The sequence below is a fragment of the Benincasa hispida genome, chromosome 6 (genome assembly GCF_027475165.1).
Source record: "Benincasa hispida cultivar pf3 chromosome 6, pf3_genome.v1.1, whole genome shotgun sequence".
Taxonomy (NCBI): Eukaryota; Viridiplantae; Streptophyta; class Magnoliopsida; order Cucurbitales; family Cucurbitaceae; genus Benincasa; species Benincasa hispida.
In genome coordinates, this window is record NC_143483.1 from 6,064,168 (window position 1) to 6,088,964 (window position 24,797).

Sequence of the window (24,797 nt, forward strand, 5' to 3'; positions counted from 1 at the left end):
TTTTTTTTTTTTTTTTTTTTTTTTTTTTTTTTTTTTTTTTTTTTTTTTTTTTTTTTTTTTTTTTAAATACAAATTGGGGGTAGGGAATTTGAACTACGGACCTCTTGGTCCATAGTGTCGCACCTTCATAAGGGTTTCGAGGCGATTGTGCGACATTTGTTCTTGTCCTCAAACAAGTCGGCCAATCAACATTCGAATAGCCGATGACACAATGGGCATTTCTAACAATCTCTACCTCCGTTTTTAGAAAAGGTTTTAGAAAACAGGTTTAGAGGAAAAGGTTTTTGCAAACGTTTGAAAGCATGTGTAAACAATGAACATTGGTCGTACAACTAGAAAACAATAAACAACAACACGACTTTATAGCAGACAACTCATTGGTATGAGGATATGGTGATTAATCTTACCCCTATATAGTGTATTATGAACAAAAACACATTTGTCACCCTTGCATATGGAAATGGGCGGGCAGTCACACACTAAGAAAAGTACATAGAAAGTAAACTACCTAACAAAAGGAAATATATAGGATGAAAACATAGTAAAAAGACGTGGAGGTGGACATGTGGCCATTGGTAACATGCCTTGGACAAGCATGATCGTGACATTCTCCCCCACTCAATTGGTTGACATCCCCGTCAATCGACTCTACTCGAACTCAACAAATTGTGGAGCAGTTGTCTTGAGGTCTTCTGTGCGCTCCCAACGAACTTCTTTGTCTAGGCAGCTTTTCCACCCTCCAGGAACTTTTCCCAGCTTGGTTCTGGTCTTCCAACTTTGTCGTTTCTTCCAGCAAGTCTTTCACTGACTTCTTCCTCTATCATTCTCTTTTTCGTGGCAGTCGGACGAGTCACCACCCTACATTGCTCCTCGACATGGTCGAGATGACAGGGTTTCAGTCTATTTACGTGGATGAGGGATGAATCTCCATCCACGATGGTAACTACACCCGATAAAAAGCTTTCCCAACCCTTTCGATGATTTCCACCGGTCCTCTAAAGCTGCTCACGAGGCGACGTTCTCCTTGTCCTCGACTTTGAAACTGTCCTAAGCACAAGTTTATCCGAACTTTGTCCCTGGTAGGAACTCTCGGTGTCTGGGTTTCCTCTTTCTCCTTCTCCTTCTCTTTGGAGGCAGGGACTTGTGTAAATTGTCCGGCTTGACAACAACACTTCTCCAAGATACACAAAATGTCTCGAGGGGCCTTTTCTTCCATGGTTTCAACTGGCTTGTGGGAAAGGTCCTTCTCCAATTGGAGGGTCGAGATCATCTTTATCCCCTTCAGTTGTTTGATCCCGACATGCACAATGGTGGGCGTGGACCTTGTGATCATTAAACATTTGGCGAGGGGTATCAGTATTACTTTATGTTCAAGCAAGAACTCCATCTCCAACACCATGTCAAAATCATCCATTTTAACGACCACGAAATCGGCAGAGCCACTCCAATCCCTCAACTTCACGATTGTTCTTTTTGTCATTCCTGTAATTGGCAAGGCCGCAGAGTTCACAACTTTCATTTTACCTGCGCCTCCTTCCCAATGGAGATTCAACCATCTGGCTTCCATTTCGAACATAAAATTATGGGTGGCATTCAAGTCGACCATGATATGTTTGGTCGATCTATGGTTGACCCAAACATCTATATACATCAGCCCTCCCCTTTGGGGCTCATTTATTTCTCCCGTGTTCTTCTGGAGGGCAGTTAAAAATCTTAGGGCCCCAACTTGTGGGGTCTCATCTTCCTCAGCTTGTACCTTCTCATACTCTACCTAAACAGCTTTGTCTTTCAAGTCCGAGGCTAATGAGGCTTGAAAAACGTTAAAGGCTGCTCGTTTTGGACATTCGTTCGCCTTGTGCTGTCTCTTGCATATATAACAGGAAAGGGGCCAATAGAAATTCTGCTCTGCCCCCACCACGTATTTCCAGTCGTTTATTGAAGTGGTTTTCCATCCCCAACTAGCGTCTCTCTCTCCACCACTGTTCCTCGATAGGCTCAAACCATTGCCCTTTCTCCCCCTATTAGGGGATCTCGAGTGTTGCCTCATCTCTTAAGATTCATCAATTAAGTCGAACAATTGTTTGGCCGCCGCGTATGCGGTTGGAAGATCCTGTATTCTCTGTTCATATAGTTTTGCCTTTGCCCACGGTTTCAGACATTTGACAAAACAGAAAGCTTTGTCTTTTTCGGACATATCTCTTAAGTCCAACATCAACCTGGCAAATTGTTTCACATAGTCTCTAATGGTTCAATATGTTTCAATTCTCATAGCTTACGTCCTGCCAAAATCTTAACATTCTTGGGGAAGAATTGAGAACGCAACTCTTATTTTAGTCTCTCCCACATGTCAATGGTGCACTGACCCTTTTGGATGCCCATGAAACGGGACCTCCACCATAACTTAGCATCCTCTACTAGATGCATCGTCGCTAGGGTGATCTTCGACTCTTCAATCGTTGTGTTTGTAGCTTTGAAATATTGCTCCATGTAAAAGATAAAATTTTCTAGCGTTTTCACATGCGAGCCCCACAGAAGGGCTTAGGCTTAGGTACTTTTACCGTATTGAATTGGACTGCATCCCCGATTGAGGCTTGATTTCCCACCACTCTCATGGTGAGGTTAACTGTTGCACTAATGTCCGCAATCTCCCCCAATGACATCGATGGTGGCTCGAAATTCTTCGGATAACAACTCAGTCACCATCTAAATTATCGCTTTCTGCGAGTTGTCTAGTTCTTCGACACGCTTTTCCACAAGGGCAACAGAGCCCGACGAACCATCCCCATGCACGAGAGGCCTAGTTCTCGTAGCTTTTGCCTTTAGGGTCTCAACCCTTGTCAACAATTCCCTGGCGGGCATCCTGTCTAAGCGGTCAGCCACCGCGTCGATTTCATCGGCCTTGTTAGCGATTTCTTGTAATCGAGTTTTTAGGAACTGAACCTGATTAGGGACTTCTATTAGATAGAGCATTTTCTCTTCTATCTCGACCAACCGATCAACATGAGACTTGCCTAACTATTTTGTAACAGATATGATCACAACTTCTCAACTCCGCGAGCCGACTTGGCTCTAATACAACTGTCACAACCACATCTTCGTAAGGGTCTTGAGGCGATTGTGCAACACTTGTTCTTGCCCTCAAACAAGTCAGCCAATCTAAATCCGAGTAGCCGATGGCACAATGGTCGTTTCTAACAACCTCCACTCCCGTTCTTGAGAAAAGGTTTTAGAAAACGGGTTTGGAGGAAAATATTTTCGTAAACGTTTAAAAGTATGTGTAAAACAATGAACATTAGTCCATAAGCAACAATGGCTTTATAGCATGCAACTCACTGGCATGAGGATATGATGATTAGTCCTACCCCCATATAGTGCATTATGAACAAGAACACATTTGTCACCTATGCATATGGAAATGGACGAGCGATCACATACTAAGAAAAGTACATAGAAAACAAACTACCTAGCAAAAGGAAATACATAGGATGAAATCATAGTAAAAAGAGGTGGAGGCGGACATGTGGTCATGGGCAACACGTCCTGGACAAGCATGATCGTGGCACATAGCATGCATGGATTCCAGATGAGCTTAGTTTTTTTTAGTGCTAACATAAGTTTCTAAGTGTATATATATATATATTTTTTGCAAAACTCAATATTATGCAAATCGTACGATATTCCATAAAATCCTTAGAACTGGTGTCATTTTTGTCTTCTGTGTACACACTGTTGAAATGAAACTCCTAAATGAAAAGGCATTAAAAGTTCTCAATTCTATCAAAATCTTGCCTTGCTCTTGATGATTCTTGCACTTGATATGCTATTCTTCCATTTATTGTTTCTAGTTTCTTTTTACATGCAACGAACTCAACAAATATGAGCTTCATAGACTAGATTGCCAAATTGTGACATGCTGATAGTTTTTCAATATTCTCAAAGGTATTGAAGACTTTTGTATTGTGACATGTTGGTAGTTTTTCAATATTCTCAAAGGTATCGAAGACTTTTGCTCCTTGCTTTTGAATCTGGTCAATGTTTTGTCTCATTCTTGTTAGTTTCAAATTCTGAATTCTCAAAATTTACTCTAAAATTTATCTAATCTTTCTTAACTCCATATTTTGAATCTCGTTGACTTACTCTCGAATCTAATTAATGGTTTGTCTCATATTCATTAACTAATCATTCTATTATTTCATGACTTTTACTTTATATCTTTTAAAGAATAGTGACTTCCAAATTCTTAACGTGGAAGATGTAATCAATATGTCGATATAAATATATTAAGATTTTAGAGAAATGGTTCTCTCTTTTTCAAGCATAAGGAAGAATAGTAAACCAAGATAATGAAAGATGCAATGAGGGTGTAACTCTAATCCTTGAAGGGTCCCAAATCAATTCAAATACTAAGAATCAACAAATGAATGGACTTTGGGTGAACATTTTCTATAATACTCTTGAAGGGTCACACTACTACATCCTAAATTTTAATCCTAAAGGATAAGAACTCGGAGTTAGAGTTGCAGTTGTGTGTGAAATGCATGGTAATGCAAGATAAATGAGATCAACACATTACGAGCTAATAAATAATCATTATTATTATTATTATTATTATTATTTTAGTACAATAGGTTGGTCCAAACCATAGACTTCTTGGTAGATATTAAACAAGGGACTTTTGCATATGGTCATATATTTTCAAAAATGTCTTTAATTTTGAATTTTTTTAATAAAGGTTTTTAGTGTTATTTTTTGACAGAATTGCCCTTTTCCTATTTTCTTTCTATTTTCGTTTTTCATCTATTTAATTGCGTAATTATGCTTTTTCATTAATGAGCCACCTTTATTTTCTATTTCTGAAGTTCTCTTAATGATAGAGAGAGAAATACATTTATTATGGAGGGAGAAAATGAATTTAATATTTTTTTTTCATTTGTATTTGGAGAGAGAAAACATTTAATATAATTTTTTTCATTTTCAATTGGATCGAAAAAATGCATTATTTTATTTTCCATTTCACATTTTCTAGCGTCTCTTCATTTTTTATGTTTGGTTTTTAATATTATGTGATATATACTCTTGTTTGTTTTGAGTATTATTTATTTTAATGTAATATATTCCATTGTTTATTTGGTTTATAGTTATTTATGTATACACTTAGGTATCACTTGTGATGGTAATATATTCCCTTGATGTTACTGATATGTATATCAAATACCTTGAAACATTGTCAATATATCACCAATTAGAGTACATACAAAATTAAGAGTGGATATTACAATGTACAAGATTAAGAGTTATATTACAATATACAAGATTAAGAGTTGATATTACAATATACAAAATTAAGAGTATATATTATTTAATCGAATTTCTTTATCAGCTATCCCATAATATATAAATCACATATTCACTTGATGTTCAACATAAATTAGTACATATCAAATAAACAAAGGTATATACACAGTATATAATTCTCATATATTAAATAAAGAGATGCATATTGACTTGGGGATTTATAACATATATATTTAGGGTTTAAAAGAAAAAAAAAGTTCTCCTCGGTCTTGGTGCAACGGATCTATATAGGCAGCACGAACAAAGTCCATCTTCATCTCTCCATCTTCATATGGGGGTTTATAACACATAACTCTCCATCTTCATCTCCTATTTTTCTTTAGTCATGGCCGCCACATATGTCTCTTCCTGTGCCGTCGACTAGATCTACTCGCCCCATCTTCGTCAACCAAATTTGTTTGCCCCACCGTGCCGGCGACCAAATCTACTCGCTCCCTCGCCGTAGATTTGCCCCATGTCATCCGTGTCGTCAATTCGTCCCAAGCTGTTCATGTCGTCTCGTGTTGCACTATCAATTCGCCCCACGCTGGTCGTCTCTCGTCGTCGGATCTACTCGCCCCACGCCATTGTCTTCCGCTTGCGACGCACATCGTCGGAAGAAGAAAAAAAAGGGAGGGGGAAGGAGGAATAAACGAGCGTGAATCGTGGGGGAGAGAATATATGAAATATATTATTGGAGCAAGAGAATATATGCATGGGGGAGAGAAAATGATATATATATACATATGTATACATACATACGTGTATATATATATATATATATATATATATATATATACACGTGTGTATATATATATTGTGTGGAGCCAAAGCCTAAATTGTAAATAACCATTGATATTAGTAGAAAAACAAAGTTCAATAGACCTTTCTTGAAAAAAAATGAAGTGTTCAAGCCGTTAATGTAATATAACCCATATTTTTAGGTTTTCTATGTAGAAATCCCTATAAACAAAAAGCTAAAGTTCAAATTTTGGATAAACATTGGTTGGTTCTAGAATATGTGAAAATCTAAGTTCGGGTTCTCTAACATCCCCAGTAAAACCACCCTAGGGTAATCATTGAAACCACTAAAACCGAACCAAATACTAAATCAAACTGAAACCGAATCGAAACCAAATTAATGTGGTTCGATTTGATTTGGCATATTTTCAAAACGAATTATTGTGGTTTGATTCGATTTCAGATATGAAAACCGATTTGAAACAGAACCGAACCACTTTTTTAATAAATATATTAAAAACAATATATATATATATATATATATATAGAATTTAGAAAATATGACGAAGCATAAAAATTTTTAGAAAAACACAACAAAAAAAGACCATGAAGTCAAACCGAACCGAACCGCTTATAATTTAGAAAATATGAAAAATATAAAAAAAAAAATTAAAAACTGTGAAACCAAACCACTCATATGCGATTTGGTTCAAACTGAGCATGCAATTCGTTTCGGTTTCAGAAAATACACTTTAAAATTTGCAATTCGATTCGGTTTGAGCCCTAAACCGAACATAATCGAACTATGAACACCCCTAACCCCAACTGATCAAACAATGTAGTTAGCTTGAGTGTAGAATTTCATGTACCTGCATGAGAATCAAAATTCATCGAAGGTCACACTACTCAATCTCCAAATTTAGTCCCGATGGGTAGAGCTCAAGTAGGAGCATCGTGAATATACGTGAAATGTATAATTGACAGTCTATATAAAATGAACCGGAATAAATACACTACAATAGAGACAATTACAATAAATAAAATAGACTACTAAAAAATGTGTGAATAACAAAAAATAAAACGTAACGATTTTGACATTCTTAAAATAGTCTCTAGTTAAGTTGCCAATCCTCTCACCTCGAAAAAAAAAACCTTCAAAAAAAAAGACATCGACCGCTCTGCATCACAACAGCTTGCATTTCTCAAGCAAAAGAAGCTCATCTCATCCAAACGTTAAAGAAAGAAGAAAAGGAAAAAGGAAAAGGGTTAAGTTGAAACGGAATGAGTTTTATTCTGCCAAGAGTACAGGGTGAAAAACAAAGTTCAGGTGTGACCTATTGTTGTATAATCATAAAATTAGTTGCTGCAAAATTCAACGGGAATGTAGTGCATTATATTATCCTCGAAACAGATTCAACTTGGGAATTGTTTTTCCTACAAAGTGAACTAATTTAGTAATTACCACAAAGAATTGGTGAAAAAGGCACGAGGATACTTATTAGTTGTTCCAGTTACAGCTCTTGAAAGCTCTTCATAAACTTTTCATAAGCTTTTCCCTTTTCAGCCACCAACCCCAAAAAGCACTTCATGTCATTAAGTGAGAACCATTTCATCTTCTATTCATAAGACATGTATCTTTCAATGCATTTACTTGGGATTCAAGGATCGTTTCTTCATTTTCTTCTTCCCAGAATTCACGCCTACTAGTTGGCAGATTGAAGTCATCCCCTGTATCTAAGTGGGCTATGACAGTCATCCTTATATCATTTCCCAACAAAGGTACCATTGTTACTTAGGTAATCTTGGTTTGAACTTTGAAGACAGGCTCGATTTGCCTATTCTGGTGATGATCGACCTTTTAAGCTAGTTTTGGCATGGGGGTGATTTTGCAGACTTCTGTTATGAAGCCACAATCCATTAGAAGTAATAGCCATGCCCGTTGCTGTTCAGAGAGTCTGTCTCTGGGACCTTTTACTTCAACAAGTTTAGCTTCACCACTGTATTCACTATTAAAGCGCCACAACAACAAATCTGGCATTCCACTCGACCAACTTTGATAATCTTGTGCAAGATGCCGACACAGTGAAGCCATACAAGGGCCACCGATGCATGTCACAGCTGCCCGCAGCTCAGCTAGCGAGTGCCGATCCCAGTGAACTCCATTACATGCCGTTCCCTTGTGTGATTCCCAAGATGTAATGAGGATCTCTTCACCCATGCCTTCTTGAATTTTCTGAAGTTGAGATTCTATACTATTCTGTCTCAATAAATAAAAGCTATCTGTTCCAAAATCCAGGGGAGCAGTCTGCAAATGACAGGTTTCTATGTTAGAGATCCTCTTAACTGAAAAGACAAATATTAGAACTTACGAAACCTTATATTTAAAACAACAGACCCAGTAACATACTCATCCTCGTACCAACATATGAATGCAGATTTTCCATAATTGTCAATTAGTGGCAACCTGCATGACCCTAAATGACATGAAAACTCGTTGGTTATTAAATCCTACATAGGTGGTCACCATGGATTGAACCCATGATCTTTTTAGCCCTTTATCGAGGTCATATCCCTATTTACCATTAGGCCAACCCATGATGGTTAGTATGTTGGCCAACCCATGATGGCTTTAATAAATGTTTATTAAGTTGAATACATTGCTTTCGCCATATGTAACATTTATTTTACATAGTTTCAGCATGGCACATATAATGACAATTGAAAGTGCAAGTAACTCCAGCTCGAACTTTATTGACTTCCATGAGAGCGCACAGACGAAAGGCCCACTATGTAAATATAGCTGACCAGCTCACACCACGGTGTGTATTGCAAACTATGTATTCCCAAGAGAGTGTAGATTAGACATTGTTGGTTTTTATTCATCATTACTGGTTGTACATCTTCTTTGCTTTCCTTGTACTTGCCCTCCCTCGTTTAGACTACATCTGTTTTTGGTTTTTCTCCATTTTGTACTCTTTGAATTATTTCGTAGATCAATTAAATGTTTCTTAAATTGAGATAAGTGAATGGTGCTTAATGCCATCTTTTTAAATTAAAACATACCTGAAATTTTGTGCGAAAGACATTTGGGACATCGGAAAATATGGCATCCCACAAGAGAAGCCCAAAAATGGTTAACCAAATGCCACTTTCTGAATGGACACCTTGCCATCCACCTCCTTCCGCACTATAATACTCGAGGGCAAGCTGCTCCACTGAACATTGTTCCCCACTTTCTCCATAAAACCTGCTCTTCATACCTGTTTCACAGTTCAACGGTCGCCCTTGAATGTGTACCTACTTGTTTGCAATACAAGGCTACAGTTACTCACTAACATTCAACTTTGATACAAGGCAACACATTCAACGGTTGCCCTTGGATGTGTACCTACTTGTTTGCAATACAAGGCTACAGTTACTAACATATACCAGAACCAACAACTTTGATATTAGCATCCAATAAACATATTAAACCTTAGAATAACAGCAGCCATGTATGTCAATACCTCTGTGATTTTCCTCTTGATAGAATCAGCAAAACTAGGGATTTTCCACCGCCGTGGTGGTTTTCCTAACCGAAGGATGCGCCTTTGCAATCCCATCCGTGAACCAGCTCGAACCCATGGATCCAACAATCCACGCTCAGCTACTGACAAGCTCTCACTGGGATAGCCCAAATGCTCCAAATCAATTGACAACCTCAGGGTCCAATATCCTCTTCTTCCATCACGAGTGTAACAATTTAGCAATCGCTTAAGTAGTAGCACTGCATCATTGTACCTACTCAGAAATACAAGTTCCTTTTTAGTCCTAATGATGAAGTAACATAAACTGGTAACTATTTCCACTGAACATATTTTCCTCGAGTGTTATAGGTAAGAAAAAATTTTGCTTTGACCATTTTTTTTAACGATCACTCAATAAAGCCTTCTCTGCATGATTTATTACATTGGCAATTAAAAAGGTGGTTACTGAACACCAAACTTGACCTTTACTCCCAGATAACAACACACATTTAATTGACTAAACAGAATAGCCTTAAGCTAATTCTGATTGCTTGCTTGTACTACTGATCAGTTGGGAGCAAACGAGAAAAATCCAGGGATAAAAGCTGGGGTAGCATAGCAAAAATAGCTAAAGGAGGCAGAAAATAGAATGCAGTGCCAATAACGGTCTTGTCAAAATAATGGTGCTCAGGGTTGGTGAAGAGGGGCAGAATTCTACTTTCCACTAATAAATGTAATAAGTGATAATATAAAATAAATATACAATACAAGTAGGGGGAAAAAAGAATAAAAAACCATACAAAAATATTGATTTAAAATAAGTACAACAAGTAGTATAAAGAAGAAAATGTCAGATATGATCGGATTATATGGAAATCACGAAAGCCCAAAATTTTGTTGAATGCCAAGGGTAAGGGGATCTCAAATTCTGGCAAAAAAAGGAAGGATAGATAAGAGTCTTGTGAAATGCAAATTTGCTCATTCTATTTACATTAACGGGTCATGTCAAAATGCAAAGCAGTGTGTTCTCAAGGCAAGGCTGTAGGGAGTGTTCTCTATTTCCTTTCTTCTCCTCTGTGGTGCGTTAACGATCACACTCCATTAGCATTCATATTATCCTTTCTTACTGACTTTACGACATCTAATCAATTCAAGCATGAATGGTGATATTTCATCCAGCGCTTACTGCTAATTTTTTTTTAGTAGTCAATAGACGTTCAGTGTCAAAGTTAAGTAAAACAAAGGCCAAGATGGTAGGCCAAAGCATGAATATGTGTATATGCATGCATGCGTGCATATTCGTGTCTGTGTAAGTAAATATAAAATGGGGCTGAAGCAGAAATTTTAAGAAGCAGATTGACCTATTCTCACGCTCAAGAAAGGAAACTCCAAGAGACACTACTTTTGAATAGATCCATGATGCTGAAAAGCTTGAAAAGAATGCAACTGATTCAGAGGTAGTGCATGTATTTGGCTGCACACGAGAGTCAGCAACTGACACACATCTTAATACCATTTTGTTGTCCTTCTCATCGAGAGCTTGATCAATTAGTTGTGCAACTTCAATGGCCTATAGAATGTAAGAATTACATAAAGCAAAATATCACAAGAGTCGATACAAAATCAGCATAACAAAAAAAATTAAACCTCTTCATAAGCAAGCAAATCGTTTCGATCCAAGAAAATCTGATCTGTAATTATGCAGCTGTAAGTTGGATACTTGACTATTCCCATATCAACAAGCAGAAAGGCTGACAAATCCTGCTCTCCATTGAGGAAGAAAAGCCTCTGCACAAGCAACAAAATTGACATTCTGCTTTTAAAAATAGGCCAGGCTAAAATTTTCTGATGAAAGTTATGACAAAGATGAAAAATTGAAATCATAATGCAGATACCAGCTACCTCAGCACGCCAGATAAGCAATTCAGCTTTAGATGATATCCTAGTGCAGAGACCAGCTATGCCCAGAATTAGATCTGGAAGTAGTGGACTACAGAAACAATGTGAAAGAAAATTTTCAGATTTCTAATTATACAACATAGTTGATGTCTTCGACGAAAAAATTAAAATAAAATAAAAATAAAGGGATATATACCATAATCCATCTTCATAAGGGGACAAAAGAGAGGCAACAAGATCATCCTTTCTCATGCTGCTATTGCAATTCTGAGACCTCAACAGGAGTATGGAAGAAACATCAGATAAACATGCAAAAGTACACGTCTAGTGAGTGAATCGATACTAGGTCTGAGCAAGCCTGAATTGTACAGTTACCCGTGTCAGACTGAAGTGATCCAACCTCTTTCTATTAGTTCAATCACCTCTTCAATGGTTTGGTTTGAAACTTGTGGAAATAAATTGCCTTTTATTATCTTCTTGGTTTACTGGGGAACTTGGAGTTAACTCTGTTGTTGGCTCAAAGTTTTTGGGCTTTGGGTGAAATTTCAGGCTTCTTCTAGGAGTAGTATAAGAGCGTTTGAGTTTGTTGGTTTGGAGTTCAGGCTTCTTCTACGTGTAGTATAAAAGTGTTTGAGTTTGTTGGTTTGGAGTTCAGGTTTCCTCTTGTAAATGCTCAAGACCTTCATTTCTATTAATTTACTAGAGTCTCACTTCAATGTGGTGGAATTTTGGATCACTTGAAAAGCTCACCTTAACATAAGCCGTACGATAGTTTAGTTTCTAATATGAAAAAATAACATAAATTCATACGATAAAAAACAATTGAGAATATACAAAACAGCAACATTGCTGCTCTTAGGAAATCATAAGATCTTATACCTTTGATTCTACTTGCCCCTTGTGGACATGTTCCAATGGCCTATGTACACAGCCAAATAACATTTTGAACTTATGGTTCCATTCAACTCTAGCTCAAAGAGTTAGAGTTGGAGGAGTGGAGTTGTTGAACTCCACTCTTTGTTTGCCAAAAGAGTTTGTGGGGCCCACGACTACACAACTTATCAGACTTAACAACTCCACCCCTTGCTCCAAACGCCCCCCTAAATGTAGGATGCACCCACTAACAAGTTATAGAGAAAAGTGTTAGAAATAAGGGGCTTTGTTAATAGTTTATAGCCTCGAAGGTATTTTAGTATTTTACTTTACCCTTTGTTTATTTCCTTTTTTGTATTAGGACTCGCTAGAGTCTATAAATATGGCTTCTCTTGTAACTTTCATTTTATGTTAAAATAATAAAAAGAGACTCTCTATCGTGGTTTTTTCTCCCTGTTCTAAAGTTTTCCACGTAAACTTAGTGTTCTCTATTTTCTATCTTTTAACATGGTATCAAAGCATGGATGTAACGTTATACTTCATCCCGAAAATACTTCATGGATGTAACGTTTATCTAGCAAGGTTATAAATGCTTCCATCCTTCCCGAAAATACTTCATCTCCATGGATGTAACGTTCCTTGAGGATTAACCTTTCTTCCCCGTTAGTCATCTTCAAGGGGAGAGTACCAAGGAAGAGACTAATTGGCCCATATCTTCAAACTCATCTTCAGTCCCTACCGACCTTTCTAAACTCCTTCTTGAACCCCTTCCTGAACCCATCCTGAGTGCCCATGACACCGTTCTACCCACTAAACAAGTCCCTTGGATAACTTACTACAGAAAGAATCTCAGTAAGGAAATGGTGTCCCCTACTACTCCGACGACTCCGGTCCATGAATCTGAACTAACACAAGCTCAAGGTACTACTGACCCTAATAATACTAACTTGTGTGTTGAGGATGATATTGTTGATTTGGCTGAGAATGACAAGACTGATTTGTTAGTTCCAGAGAATAACAGGGTTGCAAACAGTGATGAGACTTCGACAGAAACACAAGAGGATGAGACTCTTCCTCGGGCTGAAAAATGTAATCAAAATCTCATTACAGATGGGGATTTAGACAAACTAGGGGATTATGATATCTTTCTTGACATGTCCATTGCATTGAGAAAGGACACCAAGTCCTACACCAAGTACCCCATGCATAGCTTTCTGTCCTACAATAATCTTTCTTTTGAGTTCAAGGCGTCCATTGCCAGCCTTGATACAACAACAATATCGAAAAACATACATATGGCTATGGAAATTCCTGAATGGAAGACTGCTGTCATGGAAGAAATGAGAGCCCTTGAAAAGAATAATACGTGGGACCTTGTAGCTCTTCTTAAAGGGCATAAAACAGTTGGGTGCAAGTGCGCGTTCACTCTAAAGTATAAATTAGATGGAACTCTATACAAGTACAAGGTCAACCTTTTAGCAAAAAGGTTTACTCAAACTTATGGAATAGATTATTCTGAGACTTTCTCCCTCATAGCAAAGTTAAACACGGTCCGGGTCCTTTTTGTTGCAGTTAATAAAGACTGGCCTCTCCATCAACTTGATGTAAAAAATGCATTTTTGAATGGTGAATTAGAAGAAGGGGTTTATATGAGCCCTCTCCCAGGTTTTGAAGCTCGGTTTGATCATCAAGTTTGTAAACTCAAGAAGTCTTTGTATGGTTTGAAACAGTCTCCGAGAGTGTGGTTCGACAGGTTTACTACTTTTATTAAGTCCCAAGGTTTCACTTAGGGACACTCTGATCACATGTTGTTTACAAAAAGGTCGATATCTGGGAAAATTATTGTTCTAATTGTATATGTAGATGATATTGTCTTGTTAGGAGATGATACTGCTAGGATCACCAAGCTAAAAAAGAAAATGGCTGACGAGTTTGAGATAAAAGATCAAGGGAATCTAAAGTATTTCCTTGGAATGGAGGTGGCAAGATCAAGGAAGGGGATCTCTATCTCACAAAGGAAATACACTCTTAACTTATTAAAAGAAATAGGTATGACTAGATATAGACCTGCTGACACTATTGAATTCAATGCGAAATTGGGAGATTTTATTGACGAAGTTCCTGTTGATAAAGAGAGGTATCAGCGTCTAGTGGGAAAGCTGATTTACTTATCTCATACTGGACAAGATATTTCCTATGTTGTCAGTGTTGTTAATCAGTTTATGCAGACACCCTACGAAGAACATATGGAAGCTATGAATCGGATTCTGAGACATTTGAAAAGCTTTTCAGGTAAAGGTCTGATGTTAAGGAAAACTGACAGAAAATGCATTGAGGCTTATATCGACTCTGATTGGGCAGGATTAGTCATTGACAGAAAGTCTACCTCTGGATATTGTACTTTTGTGTGGGGTAACCTAGTTACTTGGAGAAATAAGAAGCAAAGTGTTGTTGCTAGAAGCAGTGTTGAAGCTGAATACAGAATTATGAGTTTGGGAATCTGTGAAGAAATCTGGTTGAAGAAAGTTCTATCTGATCTTCACCAAGACATTATTTTACCTATGAAGCTCTATTGTGATAATAAAGAGGCTATAAGCATAGCCAATAACCCTATACAACATGATAGAATGAAACATGTGGAGATTGATAGACACTTTATAAAAGAGAAACTAGACAATGACAGTATCTATATTCCGTATATTCTAATCAACAAGTTCCCGATATTCTCAAAGGGCTACTCAGGCAAAGTTTTGACTCATGTATTAGCAAGTTGAGTCTGATGGACATCTACGCCCCAACTTGAGGGGGAGTGTTAGAAATAAGGAATTTTGTTGATAATTTGCAGCCCCGAGGGTATTTTAGTATTTTACTTTACCCTAGGTTTATTTCCTTTTTTGTATTAGGGCTTGCTAGAGCCTATAAATATGGCTTCTCTTGTAACTTTCATTTTATGTTAAAATAATAAAAAGAGACTATCGTAGTTTTTTCTCCCTGTTTTAGGGTTTTTCACGTAAACTTGGTGTTTTCTATTTTCTATCTTTTAACAAAAAGGAACACTAATAATAATAGCAAACCTTCTTAAGCATGCACATAACTTCACGTAGCTCAGAGACAGTGAGAAGATTCAAAATCTGGATCATGTCAGTGTTATCAGCTTCATTTGTAGCAAAGCAACATAGATAACCTGCTTCTGAGAGTGAGTGAGGGATGAGGGGTGAGGGGTGAGGGGAATCCCAAAACTTAATTTCCAAACTTACAAGGATGATTGTGCATATGGGTGAAAATAATTTACCTGAGAGCTCCTTGACTGCCTGTTTAGGATCCAATACTTCTTTGTAAGAAGTACAAGACATCCGAAACCATGGTCCTAAAAACAAAACAACACAAGAAAATAAATATTTTGGGCATGAAGAGAGCTTAGAGGATGTAATAGGAGGCACTTAGAGAAAGCCATGCTAATAGAAACAAGAAAACAATAGCTTATCTATCTCTTTTTATGAATTAACAGTCAATAACCAAAAGAAAATGAGAGCAGTTATCCCGATTCATATTGTATCTGTGCCATGATAGTACTATAGAATGCAGTTCCCGAAAGTTGCTGGTGAAACGGAGCTAATTGACTCTATTAAATTTTTTAAGTAAACTAATTGGCTTAAAAGATTAACAGTGCAGGTTGAAACATCTGCACACCTCCATAAATCACAGGTCAACTTGACTCTATTAAATTTTATTGAAGACTTAGTTTTTTGTATGCTCTTGTACTCTTTTGTTTTTTTTTCTTTTATTTTTTTCTCAATGAAAGTGGTTGCTTTATAAAATTATTAAAAAAAAAAAAAAAAAAAAAAATTGTAAGTGATGGTTAAATACAAAGAAAACTAGAAGGAAACCAAACCTTTACGCATATAAAGACGGATAAAAAGCCTCTGACTATCATCTGATAGTGAACTGAATACATCTGTCCAAAGTGGAATCCATAAAAGACAAAAAAAAGCTTGCAAGAAACTGGATAACTGATGATAAATAACTTTGATAAGATACCTAGAAACTGTTTTTCATCATCGGACAATAAATGGGAATAACCCTGTAAAACTTCTTGTACTAAAAGAGAAAAGTTCTTCTGATATTTCAATGCATTAGGCGTGAAATTTTTTGTGGAATCAATTGCTTTCTGAATGCTTGTCCATAAATTTTTGAACTCCTCAACATCAAAATTATTTTCATGAAATAATTTGTTGTTGTCACACATGACCTCAATGGGTACAACATCAACAGAACTTCTAGGAGCAGTTGTCACAAATCCCTGAAAGAAATCAAAGTCTAAAAACTCATTTTCCCCTCTTATTGCAGGAGGCAGTTTAGGATATAAATTAAAATAGACAACTCAAAAGAATATAATTGTCAGCATTTTGATAGCCAAAAGACAACTCCCCTAGCCAGAGGAGTCTCAGAAAACCAACCAATTGGCTTGAATATCAAAAGAGGTATAGTTAACTGTTTTGGTCATTGGAATGATAAAGTTCGGAATTACTTCTTGGAAAAGCAGAATGATTTGTTCATAACAAAGCTTTCATTCAGATAAATAAGATCATAGGAAAATGTCACAAAAAACAAAGGCCACACCCACATAGGAAAAAGAGAAATGTGCACGAATACTCCAGCAATATCACTCATTTATACATGAATTTAGAGCTACGGCTATGGATGAATTATTTTATTTAAGTTGAAAAACACTTTTGGTCCTCAAAATTTTATAGAAGTAATAATTTAATTACTGAACTTCAGTTTGTACAATTTAGTCTTTGTACTGTAAAATTTGTAGCAATTTAGTCCTTGAATTTTAAGAAGTAACAATTTAGTCCCTATATTTAAATTTTGTAACAATTGATAGGAAATCTTTTTGTAATTTCATCTTATAAATGAAATTGTTACAGTTTCCTATCAAAATAATAATACTAATAAAATTTAAAAAAATCAAGGACTAAATTGCTACAAATTTGAAAGTAAAGGAACTAAATTGTTACCAAATAAAGTTCAAAGATTAAATTGTTACTCTCATGAAAGTTCAGGGATAAAAGGTGATTTTAACCTTTTTTTTTTATCAATAGCTAGTGCTTTCATTAAGAGAAATAAGTAACCCTAAACTTTAATAAGTCACAATTTAATCCTTATAGTTTACAACTTGTAACAATTTGGTCTTTATCTTGAAAAATATTAATAAGATGTAATGAAATTTCTTACACATCTAGATCGATAGACTGATGGAGGATCAAATTTGTTTATATATTATATAGACTAAGTCTATACGTAATAAAAATTGACACTTAATTTTGATGAGATTTTTAATAATGATCAGTACGTTGTCAGTTGTCACAAATTTCAAAGTATAGGACTTTTCACTTATTAAAATTCAGAGACTAAATTGTTACGAAACTGAACATATAAAGATTGAACTATTACCAACTAAAGTTCATTGACTAAATTGTTTCTTCTATTAAAGTTCAGAGTCCAATAGTGTTTTCTTTTTCTTTTTCTCTTTTTTTTTCCCTCTTAAAAAGAAAGATGAAACAACTTTGAGAATGAATGAAATAATACAAGTGCATAATTACATAAAATAATACATATAGAATAATTACAATAGCTCTTCGAAATTGAAGACCAAAGAGACATCCCAAGGTTCCCTCTCCAAACCTCAAAACACTCTATTTTTCCTCTCGTGCTAAAGAACCCACAAGATAGCACATACCTTAGTAAGCCATAAAAACCGACCTTTTTATGAAAAGGCAGAGGGAGGAGGAACTCCTTTACCATATCACTAGTATCCCTATGATGGGCTAGCATGAAGCATCTAAAAGAAGTAACTCCGGATAGATCTCGCAAACTCACATCTCTAAAGAATATGATCATGTCTTCCTTCGTCTTTCGACAAAGAGTGTAACAAAACAGGTCAACTAATGAGGAAACTTCCTCGAAAGCCAACCCAAATTGTTAACTCGTCCGTGTAATAATATAAAAATTCATACTTATATTTCGAAAAAGAAATACTCGTTGTATTACTTTATTATCTTTTTTTCCTATCCCTTATTTGAATATTTTGTCCTCTGCATATTAGAGTATTGTAGTGGAAACTAATTTCAAAACTTATCACAAATTTTTTATGCATGAGAACAGTTAACTGTCAAGTAGGCCAAAGAAGTACCTTGAAGTTTAGGCAATACTTCTCAATTAGGGGAGATAAAAACTGGGCTAATTCACGTGGGAGAAATCCGAGCATCTTACAACATTCAGAATCTGCAGAGATAACCTATATCAAAAGGACAGCAGTTATTTTAACGAAGAAAGAAAATCGAGAAGGCATGTTGTTAAAAGTCAGAGTTCTCATAGCTGTTAGGAGTAAAAGTTTTCTTTGTTTCCCGGTGCTTAAAGCTTCTCTTCCAGTTTCAGATTCATTCACAAAATACAGGTTTACAGATGACTTCCCCTTGACAGTAGAAGTTGCATAACTATTGTTTCTTTACTCATCTAAGCGTATTTTACACTAGTTTTAAGGTTTCATTAGAAGTGTTAATTTGTTAAACAGGTTCAACAATTCTCCTACACCTGTTAGCAGTCAGTTGGTTTGCTTTAATTATTATGAATAAGTCTATACTCAAGTAGTCAATCTCCTGCATTTTTTCTCTTAACCAAAAAAGTAATATAGAGGCCGTATTTTCAGCAAAGTATCAAAGCAATTAGAATTGTAGGAAGCAGATATGCTACATTGCAGCTGGTCCATCCATAGCAATGAGAATCCTCCATCAAAGATTGACTCATAAGTTGAATGAAGAGACCTTCTTGTAGTCAGCCTAACCTGTGAAGTTTTCATGGACAGAGCCGGATTTCAAGTACAAGAAACCTGCTCAGATTTGAATGCTATTTGAGACACTGAATGTCAGCTCATAGTGTGGCCAGAAAAGTACATGGAGCCAGAGATCAGCCAAGGGTGAATTTAGAAGACTCCTGTGAACAATCTCTCTATCAAGAGAAGAAATACACTTATACCAAAATTTGAGGTGGATTTTGACATTTTCCAGCCTAAGAGGATTTAAAAGACCGTATTCTTGCTCTTTCTCAAAGGGTTATTGACAGGGCTTGAGTCATCAAGCAACAAATGTCCCAAGCTCCTAATCTTTGCAAACAAGAAATCTTTAATGAGGATGGGAAAAAAGAGAGTTGAACTAGCATAGTGATGGACCTAATAGCTATGATATGATAAGTCTGCAATGAAACAACTCAAATTAGAAACAAAGGTTCTTTGAGATGTTTTGATAGCAATACTACTGTTTACATGGACTAACAGTTCATACTCACCCAAAGGCTACACCCTACACAGACCATCAAGTAGGTAAAAGAAACTGCAACAGTGATACACTTCTAAATGCTGCCAAATAGTTATAACTGCTATTCAGAAAACAACTTGTCCCTTGTTCACATCATGGCACGTCACATACTACAAGAAACTCAGGCCCCAAACCCAATGAAGAGTTAATGTGATCCACCCTATATTACATTTTCAAACAATTTAGTGCATCAAAGGTAAAGAAGAGTCATTTGCCTTATGGGATAAATACTTTCTTGGTCACAACTCTGAACTCAGCTAACTGTCGGCCCTCATGTGTCATCTTGCACGTTCTCATACCCATGGCTTGTTCACGATAATGTCATAATCTAAATTTGAGGCTACAGTTGCATACCTTGTGTTCAAACAGTGAAAGATTAGCTAATATAACACCAAAAGTTTACTATAACAACAGTTTTAACATGCTAAGCGTTAGAATGGATGATATCTATATACAAATGTGGGGGAACATAGAAACTCGGTAAACTTCCACCAGTCAGGAGTTTGATTTCAAAAATTGCCTGCTAGAAGTTTTCAAGGTTCAGTAGTTCATTGATTCCCTGCTCAAGTGTTTTATAGTATCTCAACACTTTGGGTTATTTTAGGATGCATTTACAGCAGTTAATACATTAGAAACATAAACACTTCCGTATTAGCCAGTCTCCACAAATTTTCTACTAAGCAAGTAAATTAGGGGTTATGCATTTCCCGCAATAATGTAAGAGGGAAAATGGCAGAAGAATCATACCTTGATGGCATTGGGATCATTTACATTGGTAGGATCTCTTTCAAGAGAGATGCTTTCCCCGAGATTTAGCTCCTTTTCATCACTAAACTTACGACCGACAATAAAAGTTTGAAGAATCATCCCAGATAAATCATCCTTGGCAGTAACCATCCCAGATGTGATTCTTTTATTCTTAGGAGAACAAATTTCTGAAGCATCGTTAGTTCTTTCACAATTATTTAGGGTATCCAATAAACAGTCCTTTTGTGGCCGTATTGAACATTCTACTAATGGTTCACATATAATTTCATCATTTTCAATATGAGATGCATCTTTAGGCAATTTATGGACATTACGGTGCATTAGACTATCACCGGGACCCACAGAAGACTCATTCTTCTCTGATTTCAGAACATGAGATTGATGTTGAACTTTTGACCGGGAACAGAAGTTTAGTTGAAGAAGAGTGCTTTGAGTCAACTTCCGCTTCCTTCCCCTAGATAAGCATGCATCTGGAAACCACAGTCTTCCAGTCATTATGAAAATCAAAGGAGAAGTATTAAACAACTATAGCAGTAATAACAGTTCATTATTTTTTTAGTTGTCTTTAGCTTCCACGGCACTTTAAGAATGTAATGAAGGTTCCGTAAACAGTTGGTACAAGTATGAGGTTTCAAGTCACAATAATGCCTACGGTTCACAATTGGTAATGTGCACTAACACTCCTTTCACTTCATATATCCATCCCATTTAAGTATAAGGTTTAAAAAAGTAAATTATCATCATAAAAAAGAATGACAAACTTCATTTGCAGCACCTACGAGATGCTTAAGATTGAATTTTATATGATTGCAACAGAAGGAGGTCAAGCAAATATTGATAACTGCCTCCTGTATAAGAAATTGATATCTGAAACTCTTATCTGATCATTATGGCGAATATTAGTTTCTTTCAGCTAACTAATTCTCAGAAACTTGAAAGGTTTGACGACTTGCTGCACCATATAGTATTTAATGGCACAGGCAGACGTACCCCACCGAAGAATAGAACCTAATAAAAATCTACACTTCATTAGATGTATAGATGCACATTGAAATTCCTCAGGGAAGCAAAGCCATCTTATGAGTTATGCTTCCAGTTTCTTTCTAGAGACCACAATTAAGTACAGGTCAGAGAAAAACTTTCATAAATCATAGGGAGGTAAATTTTACCAGCAAAGCATCTATGCATATATAATCTTAAGATAGGAAGAATACCCAGATGGGAGTTGATAATAGAGTCTTCCCCATTTACTCTGCTTCCGCAAACAGGGCAAGTAACATATTTCCCGGAGGCACTACTTTCAATGTCCCCATGTTCATGAGCGTCCCGATTTTTCTCAACGGCAAGGGGCTTGCAATGTTCATCAGAGCATAGATTTAAAGTGCTCTATAAAATTGAAACAACGAGGTGAATAAGACAAGAGCAAAGAAAGAATTGAACTGAATCATCAAAAGAAGAAAAAGGGGGCGATAAATGGGCACCTCGAGGGGAGAGGAGAGAATGGCAAGACGATTAGGAAGGAAGCGTCTACGTTTGCCTACCAATCGGACCAAGCTCTCTCTTCCTCTTAACATAATTGAGAATCGGATTAGGGCTGCATCTCCACTGCGTTACCTTCTTCGTCCTCCTGCTACGATGATCGGATTCATATTACGCTCAGTATATTGAAAGGGAGCGGGAAATGGCGTCAAATTCGCGCCAACTTGCGATGACCACCTGGCGCTCTTGATTCTGCATTCCCCACATTTCAGATATTGATTTTTTTTAATATTATTATTATTATTATTATTTTTGGGTTAAACCTTCAGATATTGAAATTAGGGAAATTGCAACGGGTTAATTTATTATTTGTAAATATAGTAAAAATTTAAACATAAATATATATATTATTTAGATCCATTGGTATTATTGGAGATTTATTGGTTGGCTCTTTGTTTTTTTAAAGTACCTTTTGGTGGTTTGATTTAGTATAGATACAGGACTCCTCAACTTTATATTCTTTATATATATATATATAATTGACATAATATCAATATCAATAAAGTGGTAAATATAACTTCTAGTTCCCTCCACACGGTATAAGCTCCACTCCTTACATTTATTTGTTCCAATTTTCCTTAACTAACATCCTTTCGATTATAAAACCCCTCGTCAACAAAATTTATAAACCAGCCACTAGTCACAAGCAATATTATTTAATGCAGTATAGATTTATTTTACCAAATATTTTCTTTATTTTAGGTGCTGCTTATTATTTCTGATTGAGGAGTTTGTTTACTTTCTTGGCCACGGTTTTAAAAGGACAATAATGATATTTTTATAGGGTTGTCGCATTTGTTTATGGTGTAAAAATGTTTTTGTTCTTAGTGGCCGGTTTGTGCAACATCAAAGTTTTTTTTATTTATATTCGTCGTATTTCGCTATGCGATTGCATTGGTTGAAAATTGCAATATCTCAAAGATAATTTTTGCCTTAGTAGGAGCCTAAGGTATTGTTATTGAGAAGGGATTCTCAGTCTTGGGGGAGCCTAAGACTTCATTCTCAATGAGTTCTCTATCTTATGAAGGACCTAAGATTCGTCAATGAAAGGAGGTCACTGAACTAATAGAAGATAATCAAGAGGAGGGGAGTCTCACACATTGTCGAAAGCCAAAATGTTCAACACTAATAGTAACACACTTAGGGGGAGTATAAGCTCAATAGAGAGGGAGTCTCACATCTAGGGAGAGCCTAGGTGATATGTGAGTTGAGCTCTACATGAGTCACTGTAGTATTCATTGAATTACAGATAAGTAGGGGTGTGCACGGTCCAGTTTGGTCCGGTTTTGAATCGAACCATGAACCGAACCAAAGTGCTCGGTTCTCAAGTAAACAGAACCGTTTGAAACCAATTTCCATCATTTTTGGTTCCTGAACTGAACCAACTTGAATCAATTCGGGTCGGTTCGATTCGGTTTATAACCATTTTTCTGTTGGTGCATTGTGTCGTTTGTTTAGCTAGATTTTTACTATTCCTTGTTACCAAAATCTCAATTAAAGTTCATCTAAAATTTTAATCAAAGTTCATCAAAATCTCAATGAAAGTTCATCCAAATCTAAATTAAAAAAATATTCAAATCTTAATAAAATTTCATCCAAAATCTCAACTAAAGCTCATTTAAATCTAAACTAATGTTCATACAAAATCTTAAACAAAGTTCATCAAAATCTAAATTAAAGTTCATCCAAAATCTCAATAAAATTTCATCTAAAATCTCAATATAAATTTAATATTGAAGATATCCATCCAGATTTGATCCAAGTTCAAACATAAAATACAATCTATCCATTAAGTTATGTCCCCATTCAAAGTTCAAACACAACCTAAAATCAAAGTTGAAACATGTGAACAAATTACAAATTTTTGAAGTCCAAACACGGTAAAATTGAATTCCAGACAAAGAAAGCCCAAGGATCCTCCCACTCCATTCTTCAATCACCTTGATTAACTAGTAACTATCGTGGATGCTTCGTCTTCTCCACTAATGATTTCTACCAAAAAAAAAAAAAGACAAATTAGTTTATGAAATATAAATAAAGAGATATTAAAAAGTATACTTAGATTGAAAAAATTATATGACTCAAACTTTTCAATACGGTCGGTTGTTATCTTAATTGTCTCATCTCTACGTATAATTAGTGCAAAACACATCCAATTTTGTGTATAAACAAGAGCTTCAACTGTTTTCAAAGACAATGTACTCCGATATAAGTCTAAAACCCAACTCCTATGCTGAAAGTGAACTCTGAAGCTACAGTTGAGATAGGAATGGAAAATATTTCCTTAGCCATTTTTACTAGAATCGTGTACTTTCCAGAATTTGCTTTCCACCACATTAATATGTCAAATTGACTATCTACGAGGGGATAAACTGATACTTTTAGAGTCTTTAATTTTTCGCATGGCTCAATGATATACTTATCGAACTCGGTCTTACTCCCTTCACTATCTTTTTTACTCAAGTGTTCGGTAAATATATAATAATTGCGAACAACTCGAGATTCATCATCATTGTTCTTCTCCATCAAATTCTCCAATTTCTCGATTTGATTTATTGCCCTATCCTCATCATCATCACTTTTACACTCATTATACATTCTTCTAATCACATCATCAATTTTTTTCCCAATTTCATTTCCAATTTCATTTGTCATCTCTTCATCATATAAAGTCGTAAGCATAAATATCACAAATTTCAACTTATAACTAGGGTCTAAAACAACATAAACATACACAAGAAGATTTATCCTATCATTTTTC

The 24,797-nt window shown here is 36.0% G+C and overlaps 1 protein-coding gene across 3 annotated transcripts; it reads right to left on the minus strand.

Moving 5' to 3' along the window:
- Positions 1-7,341: 7,341 nt before the first annotated feature.
- On the minus strand, positions 7,342-22,241 carry LOC120079652 (zinc ion binding/nucleic acid binding/hydrolase). 3 transcript variants are annotated; one of them, XM_039033923.2, is made up of 15 exons: positions 21,979-22,241; positions 21,712-21,883; positions 20,477-20,967; positions 18,550-18,654; positions 16,392-16,653; positions 16,246-16,308; positions 15,646-15,720; positions 15,428-15,537; positions 11,677-11,747; positions 11,481-11,571; positions 11,229-11,369; positions 10,943-11,151; positions 9,582-9,855; positions 9,139-9,372; positions 7,342-8,380 (listed from the first exon to the last, which is right to left on the minus strand). In XM_039033923.2, exons 1-15 carry the CDS (start codon positions 22,069-22,071, stop codon positions 7,934-7,936), a joined length of 2,838 nt encoding a protein of 945 aa, XP_038889851.1. In that variant the 5' UTR covers positions 22,072-22,241; the 3' UTR covers positions 7,342-7,933. The 3 variants fall into 3 exon arrangements, with proteins under 3 accessions (XP_038889851.1, XP_038889850.1, XP_038889849.1); XM_039033922.2 differs by having other exon boundaries at positions 11,484-11,571; positions 15,428-15,543; XM_039033921.2 differs by having other exon boundaries at positions 15,428-15,543.
- Positions 22,242-24,797: the final 2,556 nt, after the last annotated feature.